The following is a 16,436-nucleotide window of genomic DNA, read 5'->3' on the forward strand; positions in this document are numbered from 1 at the left end:
TTCAATAACAATAGTCATAACAACAATAACAACGCTCTTTCATATTTTTTGTTTCATTGTGGACACCTTTGGTGTGTACTGTCAAGGTAGCTGCAGACAGACAGATGGATGGACAGTGTAAACGGATGAGTGGTGGTATATGCCATTCTGACATGGGTGTCCTGGTAAACTACAGACTATACCCTAAGGTTAGAGGTCAACTCTAGATCTGGACGGACAGACAGACCCCCCCCCCCCCCAAACATTATTTTTAAATAAAAATAAAATACATTGTACAGGTCTGTAGTGCGATGTGATATTAATGGCTAAATACTTTCACACACAAAATTACGTTTCAGGTGAGTTGTGTATCTACTTTGTGAGTTAGTAATTTGGCTGAGGCCAGCCCGTTTTGTTAATCTAAAAACACCTTGCACCTTCTCTGATAAGTGTCCAACTCCTCACTTTCCTTTGCCATCTTTAGACTTGCTTTTTTTGTATTTGGTAAAGTGTAGACATTGCATTATTTCACTTATTTGGTTTAAAATAAAATAAAAATAAAGAAAAAGCATTTGTCCTTTGGGGAAAATAATCGACAGCAGCGTCTAAAGCAATAAAAAGTAGCAGCAGTAGCAATGTAAATAAATAATATAGTACTTTGAACAGCAAACAAAAAAATACAAATGCTACTCACTGGCTAAACTCATAATTGGTAGGTTGGTGTAAGTAACACCACAAAAGCTTTTTTACAATATTCAGCTAGCTTCTGAAGTTGGCCGCCCAGAAAAATGTAGGCCAGTTTCGTCACTCCTGTTCCACACACACGCGCACACACACACACACATTTCTTGCCATCCAGATTGTTCTCAGCTTCAGTCAGACCTGTCTTCTACTTTCCAGCACACTTTCTTTACATTCTCATCCTTTTCTAGCCTCAATCCATCCTCTCCCGTCCCTTTCTTGCAATTGATTTAATCCTCGTCTATTTTGCCATCGGTCAACATACTATGCGCCCTCCGCCCGCGCTCCCCCTCTCTCTCTCTCTCGCTCTAACTTTCCAATGTCGTCACCCTCTCTTCATCGGCCATCGGCTCTGTGTGATTTGGCTTGGTGCATGCATGGAAGAGTGAGATTTGATTGTGCAGATCTATCAGGCTGTGTTCCTGTTAGGCAGCAAAGAACTGTGGTCAGATTCACAGAAAGGCTCTCTGCTGACCTGGGGCCATATTCTTGGTAGTGCTAGATGATTGTGGCATTTCAGTTATTAAATCAGACAGATGACCGTCCTCTCTTAGTGTGGACACTAAGACAAATCACACATAATTTGTGTGTAGCTGGTTTTCCAGCTCTCTGACACCCTTTGTCAACAACTACCTGCATGCCGCCTTTGGTCTGATGACACCGTGGAGCAATACAATGCACTGAACAGCAGAGGGAGACAGCAAGGGTAACTGGAAGGAAAAGAGAACCAACAGATCTAGAACAAGGAGTTCAAAGAGGTGCTGCACTCAACTGCCGTCATATTCTTTGTCAAATCTATGCACCTATTCTTTGCCTTCTTAATGGAAGAACACACAACTCCACTCTTCTATTATGTCCTGCACTAAACCTTCTGCATGTTGTCCACAGCTGGACAACTATAAGCACACAACCTCTCTTCTCTTCCAATACACAGCTACTGAACAGAGCTGGTCATGTTCAGACCACTTCCACTCTCATCATCTTCTCCGTCTGTATCCCTTCCCGTCTTGCCAGCTGTAACACTCTTTTAGTTCCACTCAAAAGTAATTTTGAACAAAACAAACAAACAAAAACTAATTCTACCACTCCTATTCTACAACGCTCACTGCAGTTCTATTTTTTTCAGCATTTTCCCACCGTTTTCCCAATTGCACAGCTGCTAGACAAAAGTATATTTTCAAATATAATTTAAAAGCCAATGATAATCATATTAACTACATCTTACTTTAAAAACCCTACAGTTAAAAAAAATACCAACATACGGTTTTCAGTGTTAATTTTTAACATCTAATTGTGTATTAGAGCTGTGGTGATAAAGTTGATACACGTATCCATTATGGCTGAAAGAAAACAACTGTATCTTGTTACACATGTGCACACTTAGGACACAAAACGCACACATACTGCCTGAGTGTGTAAAAGCACAAACACCTGACAACTTAAAATTGCACTGGACCATATCATAAAACTGCTTAGACTAGGCTGAGCCAATAACACAAAAATAATAATCACACAAGCTAGCTTTGCAGATGCATTGTTCCAGTGTGTAATGACTACTCTGTTGACCAATCCAATACTAGGATGATTTCTGGAGTCATACAAGTAGATGAATGACTTTTGAATGATCTAAACACTATTCATGTATTAACATATGTAAACATACATAGTTCTGTGTTTAATGAATGTAGCTGAGACGTGTATGTCTGTACATGCACTGTGGATATAGACTGTGATGTGATACAACGTGCCGTGATATAGTTAACAACTGGAACTAATTACAGTGTGCTTTTCCCCACTCCCTCCACCCCATGTCTGTCTGTCCAGATTAAATGCGTCAAAGTAACCCACCAATAACACATCTATCAATCCATCTGTCCATCCATTCATCTCTCCACCCATCGATCCATCCGTCCGTCCAGAGCCAACCGAGTGAGTCTCCATCCGTCTCTCATGCTCCCTCTCTCCTCGTAACAGGTTCCAAGTGGCAGGCTCCCAGGTGGACAGACGGGTAATGCCAACGCTAGGCTTTGCCAACGCTAGGCTAGGCTAAATTAATGCTAGTCTAGGCTAGCGCTGGGGCTAAGCCAACATTGAGCGGGACACGGCTAGGCTAGGTAGGCTACCTGCTAAAAAGTGAGTGGAGCTGGTGTTGGTGGCTGTAACACTGGCTACTGCGTGGTGACTCTGTGCGCTCCATCACCGCTTGGAACCAACCCGCTACGTCCACCTCCAGTACCTCATAACGCCGGATGAAGCTGTGCTCCTGCAACACAAGGAGAGCGCAAGTCAAACGCTAAGAAGAGAAGCATGTATTGGATGGACTACCATAATGCTGATCACTTATCACAGGGGTCTTCAACGGGGGTCCTCAGAGTTACTACAGGGGGTCCTCCAAATCTTCAAATCCTTTTTATATTAACAACTTGACAACCTAGTGTCCATATTCTGAGAACTGTAGCCAAAAATAGCAGCGCGAGGCGTTGTGAGCTTGCATATCGGCTATTTTCGTCAAAGAGGTTTGTTGTAGAGAGGAAAAAGAGCAGACTAAGTACAGAGTAAAAGGTCAAGTTTATTAGGTAATGACGGCTCAAGTGGTAAAATATCTGAAAACACAAAATGACATGAATCCAAAATACACTCAGGATTGTGCTGTCAAACGATGAAACAATATGGAATCCATGAAAAAGTTGTGGGTGTCCCTGCTTCATCTCTCTCTCAACCAAGGGGTCCTTGGCCTGAAAACATTGAAGACCCCTGGGATAGACTACCATAATGCTGATCACTCATCATCAGTAATAAAAAAGGTGACTGAGCGACTTACCAGAAGCTTGAGGTATTTTGGCCTTTTTCTGTGATCCTTTGTGAGGCTGTTGGGGGAAAATATGATGTTTGTGTCAAAGGGTCATATTTGGAAATGATAAAATTCAGTAATAAATTGAAGGTGGCTTTGAAGGGTTTTCTGACCAGTCTTTGACGAAGGATTGGAAGTCGAGGGAGAAGCCCATGCCGAGGGGCAGGAGAGGAGGGTCTTCCTGCAGCACTTTGGTAAGAACCTCAAAGTCTGTCTTGCAGTTCTTATAGGGGAACTGTCCTGTGGCCAGCTCCACCTGGTGGGCAGAAACGCACATCATGCTTAAAACTAATTGAAAGTGTCTGTCAAACAAATCGTGGTTGAAACATTTCTGAACAAACCTAGACCCACTATGCAAAGAGATCTTTCCTTTTCCAATCTGCTCTATTATTGGTTTCAAACACCAATCACACACATCTACTGAGAAAAGGACCAACCATCATCGATTATTATAGAATGTATTAGGCAGTCACGTTGAAAGTAATAGTAGTTTTAATGTAGTGTATAAAGTAAACAACAGTTACCAGAGAGATGCCCAAGCTCCACACGTCTGCTCGGATGTCATAGTCAGGCTTACTAGGGTCTGGAGGGTCTATTCTTTCAGGCTGCACAAAGACACAAAACAGAAAACATTTAACTTGAAAGTAGAGGACAAGGGTCGGCGATTGAAAAACCGATTCAATATATAAATTAATTATTAATCCACAATGTATAAACATTTTTACACTATACTTGCATACTATGGATATTTGATATCGTTCTGTTAATATGTAACTTTTTCTTTGGTGGTTGGGAGGTAATGGTTGTAATGCAACAGTATGTGATGGCATGCCAGCTGGGAAGGAAGGCACAGTCTCAGTCTCTCCCTAAATCTCTGCTCATGTTTGGAACATGTCAAATATGTTCCTGTTCATTTGCCATCCCCACAGTTAATTGAGCTGGTTGAACATGTTGCACATGTTGCATATTTATAGCTCCCATACCATTACCAGAATGCGCATGAAGAGTCACGCACAACGTGTTGCAGTCGTTTGTTAACTAGCTGTTGTGGATGTGAATGTAACAAAATTGGACATGAATGGAAATAAATGTTTGTGTATGAATGTCTGAGTGTGTCAAATGAAAATAAGTATGTGTAATGTGACTCAATGACAAGGTTGTGCATGTGTCCGTCTTCACTCACAGCCATGTAAGCAGCACAGCCGGCACTGCGAGTCTTGGCTTTGGAGTCGACGAGTCTTCCGCTGATGCCGAAGTCACAAAGTTTGATCTGGCCTTTAGCGTCCAGCAGGATGTTGGATGGTTTGACATCTCTGTGGATCACACCGTGCTTCTCCTTCAGATACAGCAACGCCTTCACTATCTGAGAGACCAAAACCGGGCAAAATAAACATGGCAGCATATTTAAATACATTGAAAATCATCTGTGAGCCTGTGTAATTAACGTGTCAGCACACACCTAGTATTGACATTAACCGCTTTATTCTTGTTTGTTTTACATTGAAATATTGCCCACTTGGTAGCTAGCCATACAAGGTACCATCCAAATAATACCATACAAAACCTGCTCGGGTGCAGTTAGTCTATTAGACACTTCACTAAGCCAGGAGGAACCGGGATTGAACCAAGAAACCTCCAGTTCCCAAGCTACCTATACCTCCTGAGCCAACGCCACCCACTGTACCCATTCTAGTGTATAGATGCTTCTCTGCCACTTACCGCTACAGTCATCTTTCCTAAGATTCGCTCGGGGATAGGTCCCTGGATTCTCTTCTTCAACTTTTCAGCACACGTCCCCATCAACTCCATGGCAATGAATACGTCCGTCTGCACACGCGCAAAACATACGACAACACAGCAGCAGCATACACAACAGACATATACGTTAGTTGTAGTGATATTGTATACATGAGTAGATGTGTGGCTTGACCGATCAGACCTTTGACTCATTGAAAATGTACTTTGTGGACCTTAAGATTTGTATTCGAGTGCCCCTGCTATATGATTCCCTTTAGGTTAAGCATAATAGTGTTATTGGCATGCGAGTGTATACAGTACTCACGTTGGTAACTATGGCGCCGTAGCACTGTATGATGTAAGGGCAGTCATGACTCTTTAACACAACATCCAGGTCCATGAGGATCCTCTTGTTCTCATCTTTGTTTCCTGTGCGACGCATTTGCTGGTGAAAAAAAAAGGTCAAATAAGATCACAGAAATATTTGTTTACGACATCTAGTCTAAATTTGGACGATCTAGCTTTACACCAAAGGAGTCGATGAACAACTTTGAATTGTATGACAGCATGACGTTGACGAATGGATGAAGAGTGAATTCTTTGTATAATTTTTTTTTGTCAGTTTTCCTCTAGGATTTGTTCATCTAGATCTTCCTCCCACTTAATCTTCTGATTGTCTAAAGACACTGAGCGATGCAGATAAAGATGTTCATATATTCTCCCAATGATCCGCTTGAGATCAGTTCCTTGTCTAAAAATAGTGTCCAATAAGGACGTGGAAGGACTGTGGGGAAAGCCTGCAAAATGTGATTGAACAAACAAAGTCAGGACTTTTATGCCCATAATGGAGATCCCTGATGTCCACTTCACTGTACTCTCGCGTGGCCAGACGGTTGCCTAACGCGATTTGCAAATGCTCCCAGCATACAGTCTGGGGCACGGAAATAGAAATGATGAGTGCGAGATAAAACGGATGTGACGCAACCGCTCCCTTGGTGCAGTAGCAATAACATGTCCTACTGGAAGCGTTATGTTTCCTTTCAATATATTTCTCTGGTGTTGTTGGTGTTACTTCCATGATGTTTTCAAATGTTACCTTAAACTACACACTCATAACAAGAATATGCCGCTCGACTGACTCTGTTTGTGCGAGTGTGCTTCTGTCATGTTTACAGTGGGACTAACAGTTCAGTGCAGCAGTGGCTACTTCCGATACTCGCCGTTCGGGAGCTGCCGTTCCAGACTCTATATAGCATTCGGAGATTGTGGAATAGTTGGCTACGCGAGACTAACATCACTGTATATGGAGATCCCTGATGTCCACATCACTGTGACTCTGTGCCACACTGGCCAAGACATGGCACGACGACGTCTTACTGATAATATTAACCCATGATGGCGAGTGCCCAGCAAGGAAGCATTGGGTCCCATTTTGTGGTATGACCCGGCCGGGGGATTGAAGCCCGACCTGCCGTCTCAGGGGAGGACATTGATCGAACCTCAAAGCCAGTGAGCTGGTGGAGGCTAGATGATGATACAGTGAGTGAATGATGAAGGGTCTTACTTTTACAGCAATGACGTGGCCCGTCTTCTTGAAGCGCACTTTGAAAACCTGTCCACACGTTCCACTGCCTATTTCCCCTTCACTGATCAGGTCTGTCACCTCCGCTGGATATCGCTGCATATAGGCAAACACATACAGTACACAGGGCTGTCACGATTATTACATTTTACATGGAGATTAATTGTCTCTCAAATAATTGCGATTAACGATTTAATTGTGTTTTTGTCGTTGACAATTACATTTCTGTTTGGTTTGTAGGCTTTGAAGTTGAAAATGGCAGATATGACACATAACCTAAAATCCAAAGAAATTACTGACATATTTGACAACTTTACACTTTAAAAAGAACACTGATAGTGGAAATAGCCGATCTACAAGCGTCGCAATGCGTTGTGAGCTTGTAGATCTGCTATTCCCACTGTTTTTGAAAATGTTTGAAAATATCTGAACATTTTTCAGCATGGAAACAATTATGACGATTATGTCAAATAATTGCGATTATGTCAAATAATTGCGATTAGACGATTATGTAATATTTGGGCCTAACAGTACACAGGTCAAAATAATCATTCAGTCAAATCCAGTGTTTATTTATCCATGTATAGCTCTAAAAGTGTACAAATGTAACCAAATTGACCCCTAACGATTATTTGACCATGTAGTTTACTTGAGGTTAGCCGCTATAGTGTACCAAATATACTCACATTTTATTGTGAACAAGAAGAAAAACACTTGTCAACACCTGGACGAGTATATTTACTACACAGGATTCCATAATAGTGGCAGTTTTATTACTTACCTACTTAGTGCCACTTTAAAGAGACAGCTCACACCGATTTGCTTCATGTAATGACTACGTGTCAAGGTCTACATGTGAGTATCTGTAGAAAAGATCTCACCTGGCCGTCAATCTTCAGGTAGCCCGTCTGCTTCATGATCTCTTGTAGCTTCTGGTCTATCTCCGCACTGGCACACAATACACATTCAGTCAGGGTTATGACATTTGTGTGTGTATGTGTGTGTGTGTGTGTGTGCGCGCGCACACGCATAAATGTATGTGTGGGAAAGGATGTGTGTAGAAGAACATAAAAAAAAGAGAAAAGAAAATAGGCACTTCTCCATATCATTGCTGTCGGGTAAGAAACCTTGCAAATTCAAAACAGTTACTTTTCAGGAAATGGAAAATTGAACCTGTGTTCCAATAGATATAATGTAGTTATTAGTCACAAACCTAAGTTATATAGTTAAAATGTTTTTAGGTACGTTTTTGTTCAATAACAGGGGTCACCTCATCTGTTTAATAAACATAATATACATTTAAAAAAGATTAAATATGGCGAATTGGAGATAAATGTTTCCACCCAACAGCAACAATATGCACATGCCTACGCATTTCCATACTTCTCTAGGCTCTTCTGCAGGCCATACTGAGGCGTGGGCAGGTTGAGCATTTGTCGTGGGCGGCTGGGGTAGTTGTGGTGCTGTGGCGAGCTCTCTGACGATGACGAACGGCTCCCACCGTCATTGGCCAAGGGCAGCTGGAGCGCTATGGGGACAAACAAGCGATTAGACTTGTGGAACAAGGAATTTGCAGAGATTTGGGCTGTACACCATTGGCCGATGTGCTTGAGAAAGTGCAAGATGTCTTTTTATAATCCTTTCATTGTCATTTTACTTTTTTTCCCTGTCACTTTCTGACACCAAAACAGGTTTCTGAGATCCTGTCTCTTCCCAGTGGCAGCTAGAGAACCAAAAAAGGCTAACTGTCACTAATAAATTAATTATTTCTTTGAAACACAAAGAATCAAATGCAATAACTTGACAAGATGGACAGGTAAGCTATGTTATAATTCTCTGTTTTGGTGATTGTAGCTTGCATCCAACCATGTGGAGACAATGAGAAAGACTGGATCTATCAATATGATGTTCCATCAGTATAGTATCCTTGCTGACTGAGGGTGAATGGCCTTCTTTATTGCATTCCAGATCCATAATACTTTATATATGGTTGTAGAGACCAAGCCCCTCTAAGGGGAATTAATGTTCCCCTTAGACTAAAAGCAACCCACTTATGATAGTTCCTCTCTAGATGTGACTTTTTAATAGACCTGGAAATCTATCAAACGGACAAGGAAATCTGAACGTTGATAGGAATGTTTTAGCACATTTTGGTACATATACTCAATTGAATTTAGTTATCTAATACATCCCCAAAGTCTACTTGATCTGAAGTTTTAATACCAGGATGCAGAGTCAGGTGACATTCACACAGGCACGTTTTATGACGATTAAAACGAATCCTATAACGTATTGTTGGAAAATACACAACGGTTGGGCATGTGTGAAGACGCATCCGTATTCTTTTTCGAATAAAAGAAACGAATGCAAATCCACAAAAAACTGTGTTTTCGATGCGCTACCGCAAACGCTTCGTGAATCCATCCGTCTCAAATACAGGCAATGAAACATTGTGGTAGGCTATATAGAGCCATGTGCGGGTTAAATCCATAGTTATTTATAAAAGGTTAAATCCCCCCGTCTGTTCTCATTAGATTACTGACGATTCTGGCCGCCTCCTCCCCTCATTGATTTCTGATCACCGCTCCCTCGATCGCACATGGTGTATTATTTGTGAGGAGTTGTTGCTCACAGTTAGATAAAAGGAAAGTGCCACAGGAGTCCCTTGTATAGCTGTATATCATATATAGGCTATAGGCATAATAGGCTTATAATATATAGGCCGATGTGTGGGTCTCTCGCCCTTGCTCGCGCGCGCGGCTCTCTGTGCCAAATCGTGTCCAAATGGAGACGCTTCATGCGCGGAGCGCAAAGAGGGAGCCAGCGGAGGGCAAGACGAGGGTCAGAGAGAGAGAGAGAGAGAGAGAGAGAGAGAGAGACGTTGACGCTCTACTCTTCGTAGATATTCATATCTTGCTAATGTATTTGCTGTCTGGTTTATTGCTGGTAGATTTTGCGAGTCCCTCCGGCCGCCGCTGGTTTTATTTTTTGATCGCCCGTTTACGAACGACGACCGCAGATAAATAGGCTAACGCCTGCTCAATTTTGCGGCGGTCCTGCGGGTACATTGTGAGTTGAACTTGAAGAATTAATAAACACAGGGAGATGAAGGAGGCATTATTATGCAGCTTGGATACATACATGTCCCATGGACAGACGTGGACGATTCCTTGTTTGTTTCGGATGACAAAGTGCAGTGCGAGCGCAAACGTATCAATTAAATATGCAAGAATGTAGCAACTTCACCCCTCCCATTCGCAAGACTAAACCGAATTATATTATGAGAATGTGGCCTCAGTCTAACTTGAAATGCAGGCAGTCAATGTTGAAACAATTTAGTCTGGATAAGTATGGACAACCAACCACTCGGCCATCAAGTGTTAGCAATAGCATCGACCTGTCATGCAACCAAACGCTCAGATAGCAGGTCAGTGGCAAACAAAGAGAATAAAGACAAAGAGACAACAAGACCTCTTCATCAGGAACAAGACCATCATAAACTAAGCGAGTTCAAGATTTTAAAGACACAAGCAGTTAGGCAAATGCAGCCAAAAAAGGAACAAGAGAGACCATGGCATGCTTCTCTTATTTTTTAATGAGGCCAGCTGGCATCTCCCCTACGTGAGAGTACCAGTAGTTGTTTGTAGTCACCTGTGGATCCATCAGCCTGTAGAAGAGAATCAGTTAGAATAGTTAAGAGGAGGAGGGGTTAGTTTGTACGGGCAAACTCAGACTGTCACCGTCTCAAATCGCCACATGTCCACAGCTGCCTCAAGAAGGACAGACAGACAGACAGGAGGACCAGACATAGGAGGGAGGCGATGCTCACGCATGCATCAGCCACATGGGCACTGCTCCGCCACCTGTTGCCACAGTGCTACCATAAATACAAGAGGAGGAACCGACAAACAACATCCAACTGTTCACTGAGAGAGAACATGTGGTGTAGCAGAGACGAGGACCGTCAAACAGACACACAGTAAGTCAAACTCAAGACAGACACGAGTGAAGTGGGGGGTCTTCAGTGGTCGAGAGAGAGAGAGAGAGAGAGAGAGAGAGAGAGAGAGAGAAGCTAGACTGGTCATGGCACTCCTGCAGAGAGACCAATCAGGATTAGAGACTGTGAGATACAAAACATAAACGAGGTAACAAAAAATGAAATAAAAATAAAACTAGCCGTGCAGAAAGCCACATGCATAGTGATTCTCTGCCTCCACTCCAATGAAACAAGGGTTAATAATCTCACACGAGTCACACACAAATCAAATGCAGACAACTCACACACACACACACACACACACACACACACACACACACACACACACACACACACACACACACACACACACACACACACACACACACACACACACACACACACACACACACACACACACACACACACACACACACACACAGAAAGAGTAATGAGGATGGAAAGATGGAGAGAAGATGAGATTTGAAAGGAGGTGAGAGCAGCACTAGGCAAAACTGACAGTGCGCACACTGGAAATAACTGCCGGCCTACATTGGTTCACATGGATTAAGCTTACATTTACAGTATTTTCCCACTCTCTTCATTATTTAAGAATAAATGCAGTATTTTCCCACTCTCTTCATTATTTAAGAATAAATGCGTTATTGTGAACAGAGCAGGTTGGAATGTAGTCGGGAAATATTAATAAAATCTGTGAATAAATTCCATATCAAAAATGTCTTCACCAATCTGTTTGTAAAGTTGTCAGTAACACATCTAACAAAGTTTGAAATTCAGTTTCCCTAGGGGAATTTTTGACAGCTGCTGAAAGTTGGGGTCCAAATAACTTAACACATCTGGTGCCAACCTCGAGTTTCCCGAGTTTGTATTGATACCAACGCTGTGCCAACCCTGAGTTTCCCGAGTTTGGGCCGTTTTTGAAAAAAAAAAAAAAAAAAAAAAAAAAAATTCCAATTTTTTTTTTTGGACCTCCAGAAATGTATTAGGCATGATCGCGATCGCGGAATTGCATGTTTAACCCCCATACCAACCCATTCTTTCAAACATGGCAGCCATGTTTGTTTACATCTGAAGAAAACATAATGGCCCATAAATCATGAATGCCTGAACGGATTTCCAAGCGGATTTTTTTGTTTGAAAGCTGTGAACAGCATCTACACACGTGGTGCATCATCTAGGCATGGGCGTGCACTTTTTACACAATTGCACAATTACATGGAAGTCTATGGTAACCATGGCAACGCGAGACATTGAAGAGAAAAAATCATTGCAACATAAGTGTTAAAAACAAAAAAAAACAAAAAAAACGAATCTGCTTTAAGTAGCATGTGAGGGTCAAACTAGGAGATTTTCATGATTCTGAATCCAGTGCAAGCATTTGTTTTGCAAGGGTAAAAACGGACCCACAAAAGAATGGTCTGTGATGTCCTGGAAAAGTGTCTATGGCTATTTTTTAGTGCAAAACAAATGCTGGCAATGGATTCATAATCATGAAAAAACCCTAGTTTTAAGCATTTCTTTTCCTGTATAGTAAATTTAATGGGACGCCAACTTTCAGCAGATGTCATAAATTCCCCTTGGGAAATTGAATTTCAAACTTTGTTAGATGTGTTACTAACTAGACCCTTTTACAAAAAACACTTACTTTGGTGAAGACATTCTTTGAAACTGCCCTCCAGAATGTTATGACTAATGTATTGAGTCCTATGTACTAGTGGGTAGCAGAATATCTGGTTAGTCTATGAGCTACAATATTTTTTATGTTTGTTGAATGCAGACAGAAACAGACTCTTGTCAACTACTCTGGCATAAAGAAATAAAAGAGGACACCAACACTCTTTTAGGATTGTGTACTACAGCAATCATTATTGTTTTTGTTCTATTACGTTAACTTGTGACGAGATTTTTCGAATGGAGGACTGCATAGTGATGTTGAAATACTTCGAGAGAAGTGTGGTATAAAAAGAGGGGGCGTGAGAGGTGTAGGGGGAAAGATAAAGGGTGCAGTTGGGGATGGGACGATAATCCTTATTGTCGTTTATCGTGACAAAAAACTGCTCACGATAATCGTAATATTCTCCCATCACTAGATGGAGTGGCAGAGAGAGGGGTGTGTGGGGGAGGGGAGATGAAGAGGGGTTCAGTGAGTGGCAGAGAAAGCTGGGGAGAGAAAGAGAGAGGGGAGAGAGATGAAGACTGAGAGGGGTGCAGTGGCAGAGACCAGAGAGGGGGCGATGGGCGATGGATGAATGATACCTGCACGTTGGGAAGGAGCTGGAGCAGGACTGAGCTGGATCACGATGACTGGACAGAGGAGAGAAAATATACACAGACACACACACAAACACACACACCACACATTACTGCACTGTTTGCCATTACAGACAGATACACGTGCACACACACTCCAACTTAACATAAGGTAAAATGCATGAAGACGTGTGGAGGCTTCATTTCTCTCCCTCTCTCTCTCTCTCTCTCTCTCTCACTCACTCACACACACACACGTCCTGCTCATCATAAATCCACAACAGACATTGAGCAACTCAACCATTTTCCATCTTCTAACATGCCCAGATATAAAACGAATAGCCTTATTTTCCAGCATTAGAGCATAAAAGAACAATAATGAAAAAGGCAAGTATTTCCTCTGATTGTGTTAGACATATTTGATGGTCTGTGTGGCAGACTGGCAGCATAAGCAGATGAATCTTAAAAAGACTAGACCCGCACACTGCCACTTGCAGGTTCAAGAGGCAGAAAACCTTCCAAAAAGGTGTGGGTCCATATCCTAGCATTCGCAAGTGTCAACGTTTATTTTACACTATTGATATATAGGACAGTGTTCTTAATGACCATTATAACAAGTCATGGTTCAAACTTGATGGTGCATTGAAAATACCACACGTTGCAAACTAGTGAACTACCTGGCAAAGGCAGTTCTCACAGACAACTCACAAAGGAACAACATTATTAATCTCCAACATTATAAATATAAACAGGTTTTCATGGAGTGAATAGAGCTGAGCATTAATGAATTAAACTTGTCCCATTTGACATTGATTACACTTGCATTTGTTATTATTTTTAAAAAGGCAGTTGCCTGCATTGCCATTAAGTCAACAAGACAAGATTAACAAACGCTATACTGCAGATATCCCTGGCTGCTAGCTACGGCTGTTAACAGGAGATAACAGCTAGTAGTTAGTATACGACACTTCTTGGTTCAAAACACGGGAAAGGACGTTATTCTACCACAACAACTGTCTCATTACAACAGCACACAGGCACGTGGTTAAGCTGTGCACACATGGCACACCGATTATATGACCAAAAGAACAGCAGCAAAGAAAAACAACAAACTGGTAGATTGACACGGGCCTTCCTTCCTTCCATTAGCCAGCATACTATGTTAGCTACATAGCATGTTTGGTCAGAGACACACATCATAGCTAACCCCCAAATCACTCTTTAAGACGTGGATGCTAATGACTAAATCCATGACAGTGATGCAGCTAGGTAGAATCTGCATGCACATCATGGAAAGCGAGTCTCGTTTACCAAGACGGGTGACTTTAACGAGTGTACTAAAAACGACCCAGGCAGGCTGTGTGTTTGTTTATGTAGCTGCTATTAGCATGTTAGCATCGTAGCCCCAACAGCAGCAGCACAACAAGGCTTCGTTTAGCTCTGGTCCATAGCGTTAGTTCTCTTTAACGCTATGTGACCGCTGATCCCTTGTGCCCGCAGGAGAGGCTGCGCACCCTCTCGTCTCTGGTAAAAAATACAAAATACAGTTTCGCTACTCACCAAAACAAGGACGGCTTTAGGGAGTTGAAAGCCTACTTTCCACAGTGGGAACACTCTGAGACCCCCCAAGTCACGTCTAAAATACACTGTTTTAGCTAGAAAAGAAAATATTTCACCGGAAGGCAAAAGCTGGACGATGGAATGTTCTATTGACAAGATCTGTAGATGGCGCTGTGGAGTAGCTAAAACATCCGGTGAAATATTTTCTTTTCTGGACAAAAACTGTATTTTAGACGTGAGGTGCGGGGCTCAGAGTGTTGCCAGACTTGCCACTAAGGATAGTAGGCTTTCAACATCTTGGAACCGTCTTTGTTTTGGCGAGTCGCGAAAGTGTATTTAAACATTTTACTACAGACGACAGACTGTGCAGCCTGGGTTACCGCGGCTGTGAGCGCAAAAGGGCTCATCAGTGACATAGCGTTAAGGAGAACTCCTAACTAGCGCTGTGACCAGAGCTAGCTTCGTTTATAGACTCTGTCGCTCGACAAAAACGACGTGGGTCTTCACATTTAAAGAGGTGACACTCTTCCCCGGTTGAAAATACGTCAATTGTTGTCGAGCTAAACCAACGCTCATTGCGAACGAGCCTGAACTGAACACCCCCACTCCTCCTGTCCTCCTCCTCCTCCTCCGCCTCTCCTCCACGGTCTTTCCTTCCCCAAATATGCCGCTCGTGGGTCGCACTCCCCCGGCCAGGGACACTCACTTGGCCTCGGACGTGATCTCTGCGGACTCATGTCGATGCTGAGGTCGATTCTCCTGCGCGCCTCTTCGTTCTCTTGCTTTAGTTTCTCCTCGATTCGCGAGAGCCTCTGTTCCAGCGACGACATCTTGACAAATTGAGCACCATCGACGAGGTTTTTTTTTAGCAGCAAGTGTGAGCTCTCGATCGCCCCCCTCTGGTGAACCCTCTGTTAGCAGCCAGGGAGGGCTTGAACAGTTTAAAGGTCCCCCAGAAAAAAAAGAAAAGAATAATAGATTAATTTGACTATCACATTCACTGGAATGAACTACTCTGTTGACAATCAGGAATACAACAAGAGCAGTGATTCTCAACTTGTTAAAGTTCAAGAACCCCCAGTTTGATATGCAATCAATTAGGCCAGGGACCCCACATAGAAACTGAGTGTCAAATTAGAAATGGTTCCATCATGCCCACACCGGGCACACCAGGGGTCATCACCATGCTTGCTTGTGGTGGACATAGAAAATGGACAATATTATTACCAGAAACACTCAGAGCTAGCCCTGAATGACCACAACAGGTCTGTAACTCTGAGAGTGTACACATGGAACCAAATGGTTCCATTTGTACACTCTCAGAGTTAAGTATATTCTGAGGAAAACCTGGAGACTTGACATTCAGTAATTGGGTCTAAGAACATTATAATGCTGTGTAAAAAAGCCACAGACAAGGACAAGTCTTTGCCACGGACACATGTTGATGACCCCTGGTACACTCTCTTTAAAGTTACAGACCGGTAGGGGTCCTAAATCATTTAGTTGGGGTTTAGGACACACTGGAACCACCTCAAGACACCCTGGCCTGAGGACCAGTAGTGCACTAGAGCAGCGACTCTCTGGGGCCCCCGAGGGGCCCTTGAACAGTTTCAGGGGGTCCCGGTCCCCACTCCGAAGGGGGGGGAAAATAATATATAACTAACTAATTGTTAATTAATCACTAGAAGTGAGAGGATTCTGATCGTAGGGTTCACATTTTCCTCTTATCTCCTCAACTT

At 42.6% G+C, this 16,436-nt stretch overlaps 1 protein-coding gene across 1 annotated transcript; it reads right to left on the bottom strand.

The window, feature by feature from the left end:
• Positions 1–398: 398 nt before the first annotated feature.
• Positions 399–15,527, bottom strand: map2k7 (mitogen-activated protein kinase kinase 7; the record flags this gene model as incomplete). Its single annotated transcript, XM_080722266.1, has 12 exons — positions 399–2,983; positions 3,542–3,587; positions 3,685–3,827; positions 4,096–4,176; positions 4,755–4,934; positions 5,291–5,398; positions 5,634–5,753; positions 6,873–6,986; positions 7,772–7,838; positions 8,274–8,418; positions 13,144–13,191; positions 15,404–15,527. 12 exons carry the CDS (start codon positions 15,525–15,527, stop codon positions 2,840–2,842), a joined length of 1,320 nt encoding a protein of 439 aa, XP_080578392.1. The 3' UTR covers positions 399–2,839.
• Positions 15,528–16,436: the final 909 nt, after the last annotated feature.

The sequence above is a fragment of the Nannobrachium achirus genome, assembly GCF_963921795.1.
Source record: "Nannobrachium achirus genome assembly, chromosome: 3".
Classification (NCBI taxonomy): Eukaryota; Metazoa; Chordata; class Actinopteri; order Myctophiformes; family Myctophidae; genus Nannobrachium; species Nannobrachium achirus.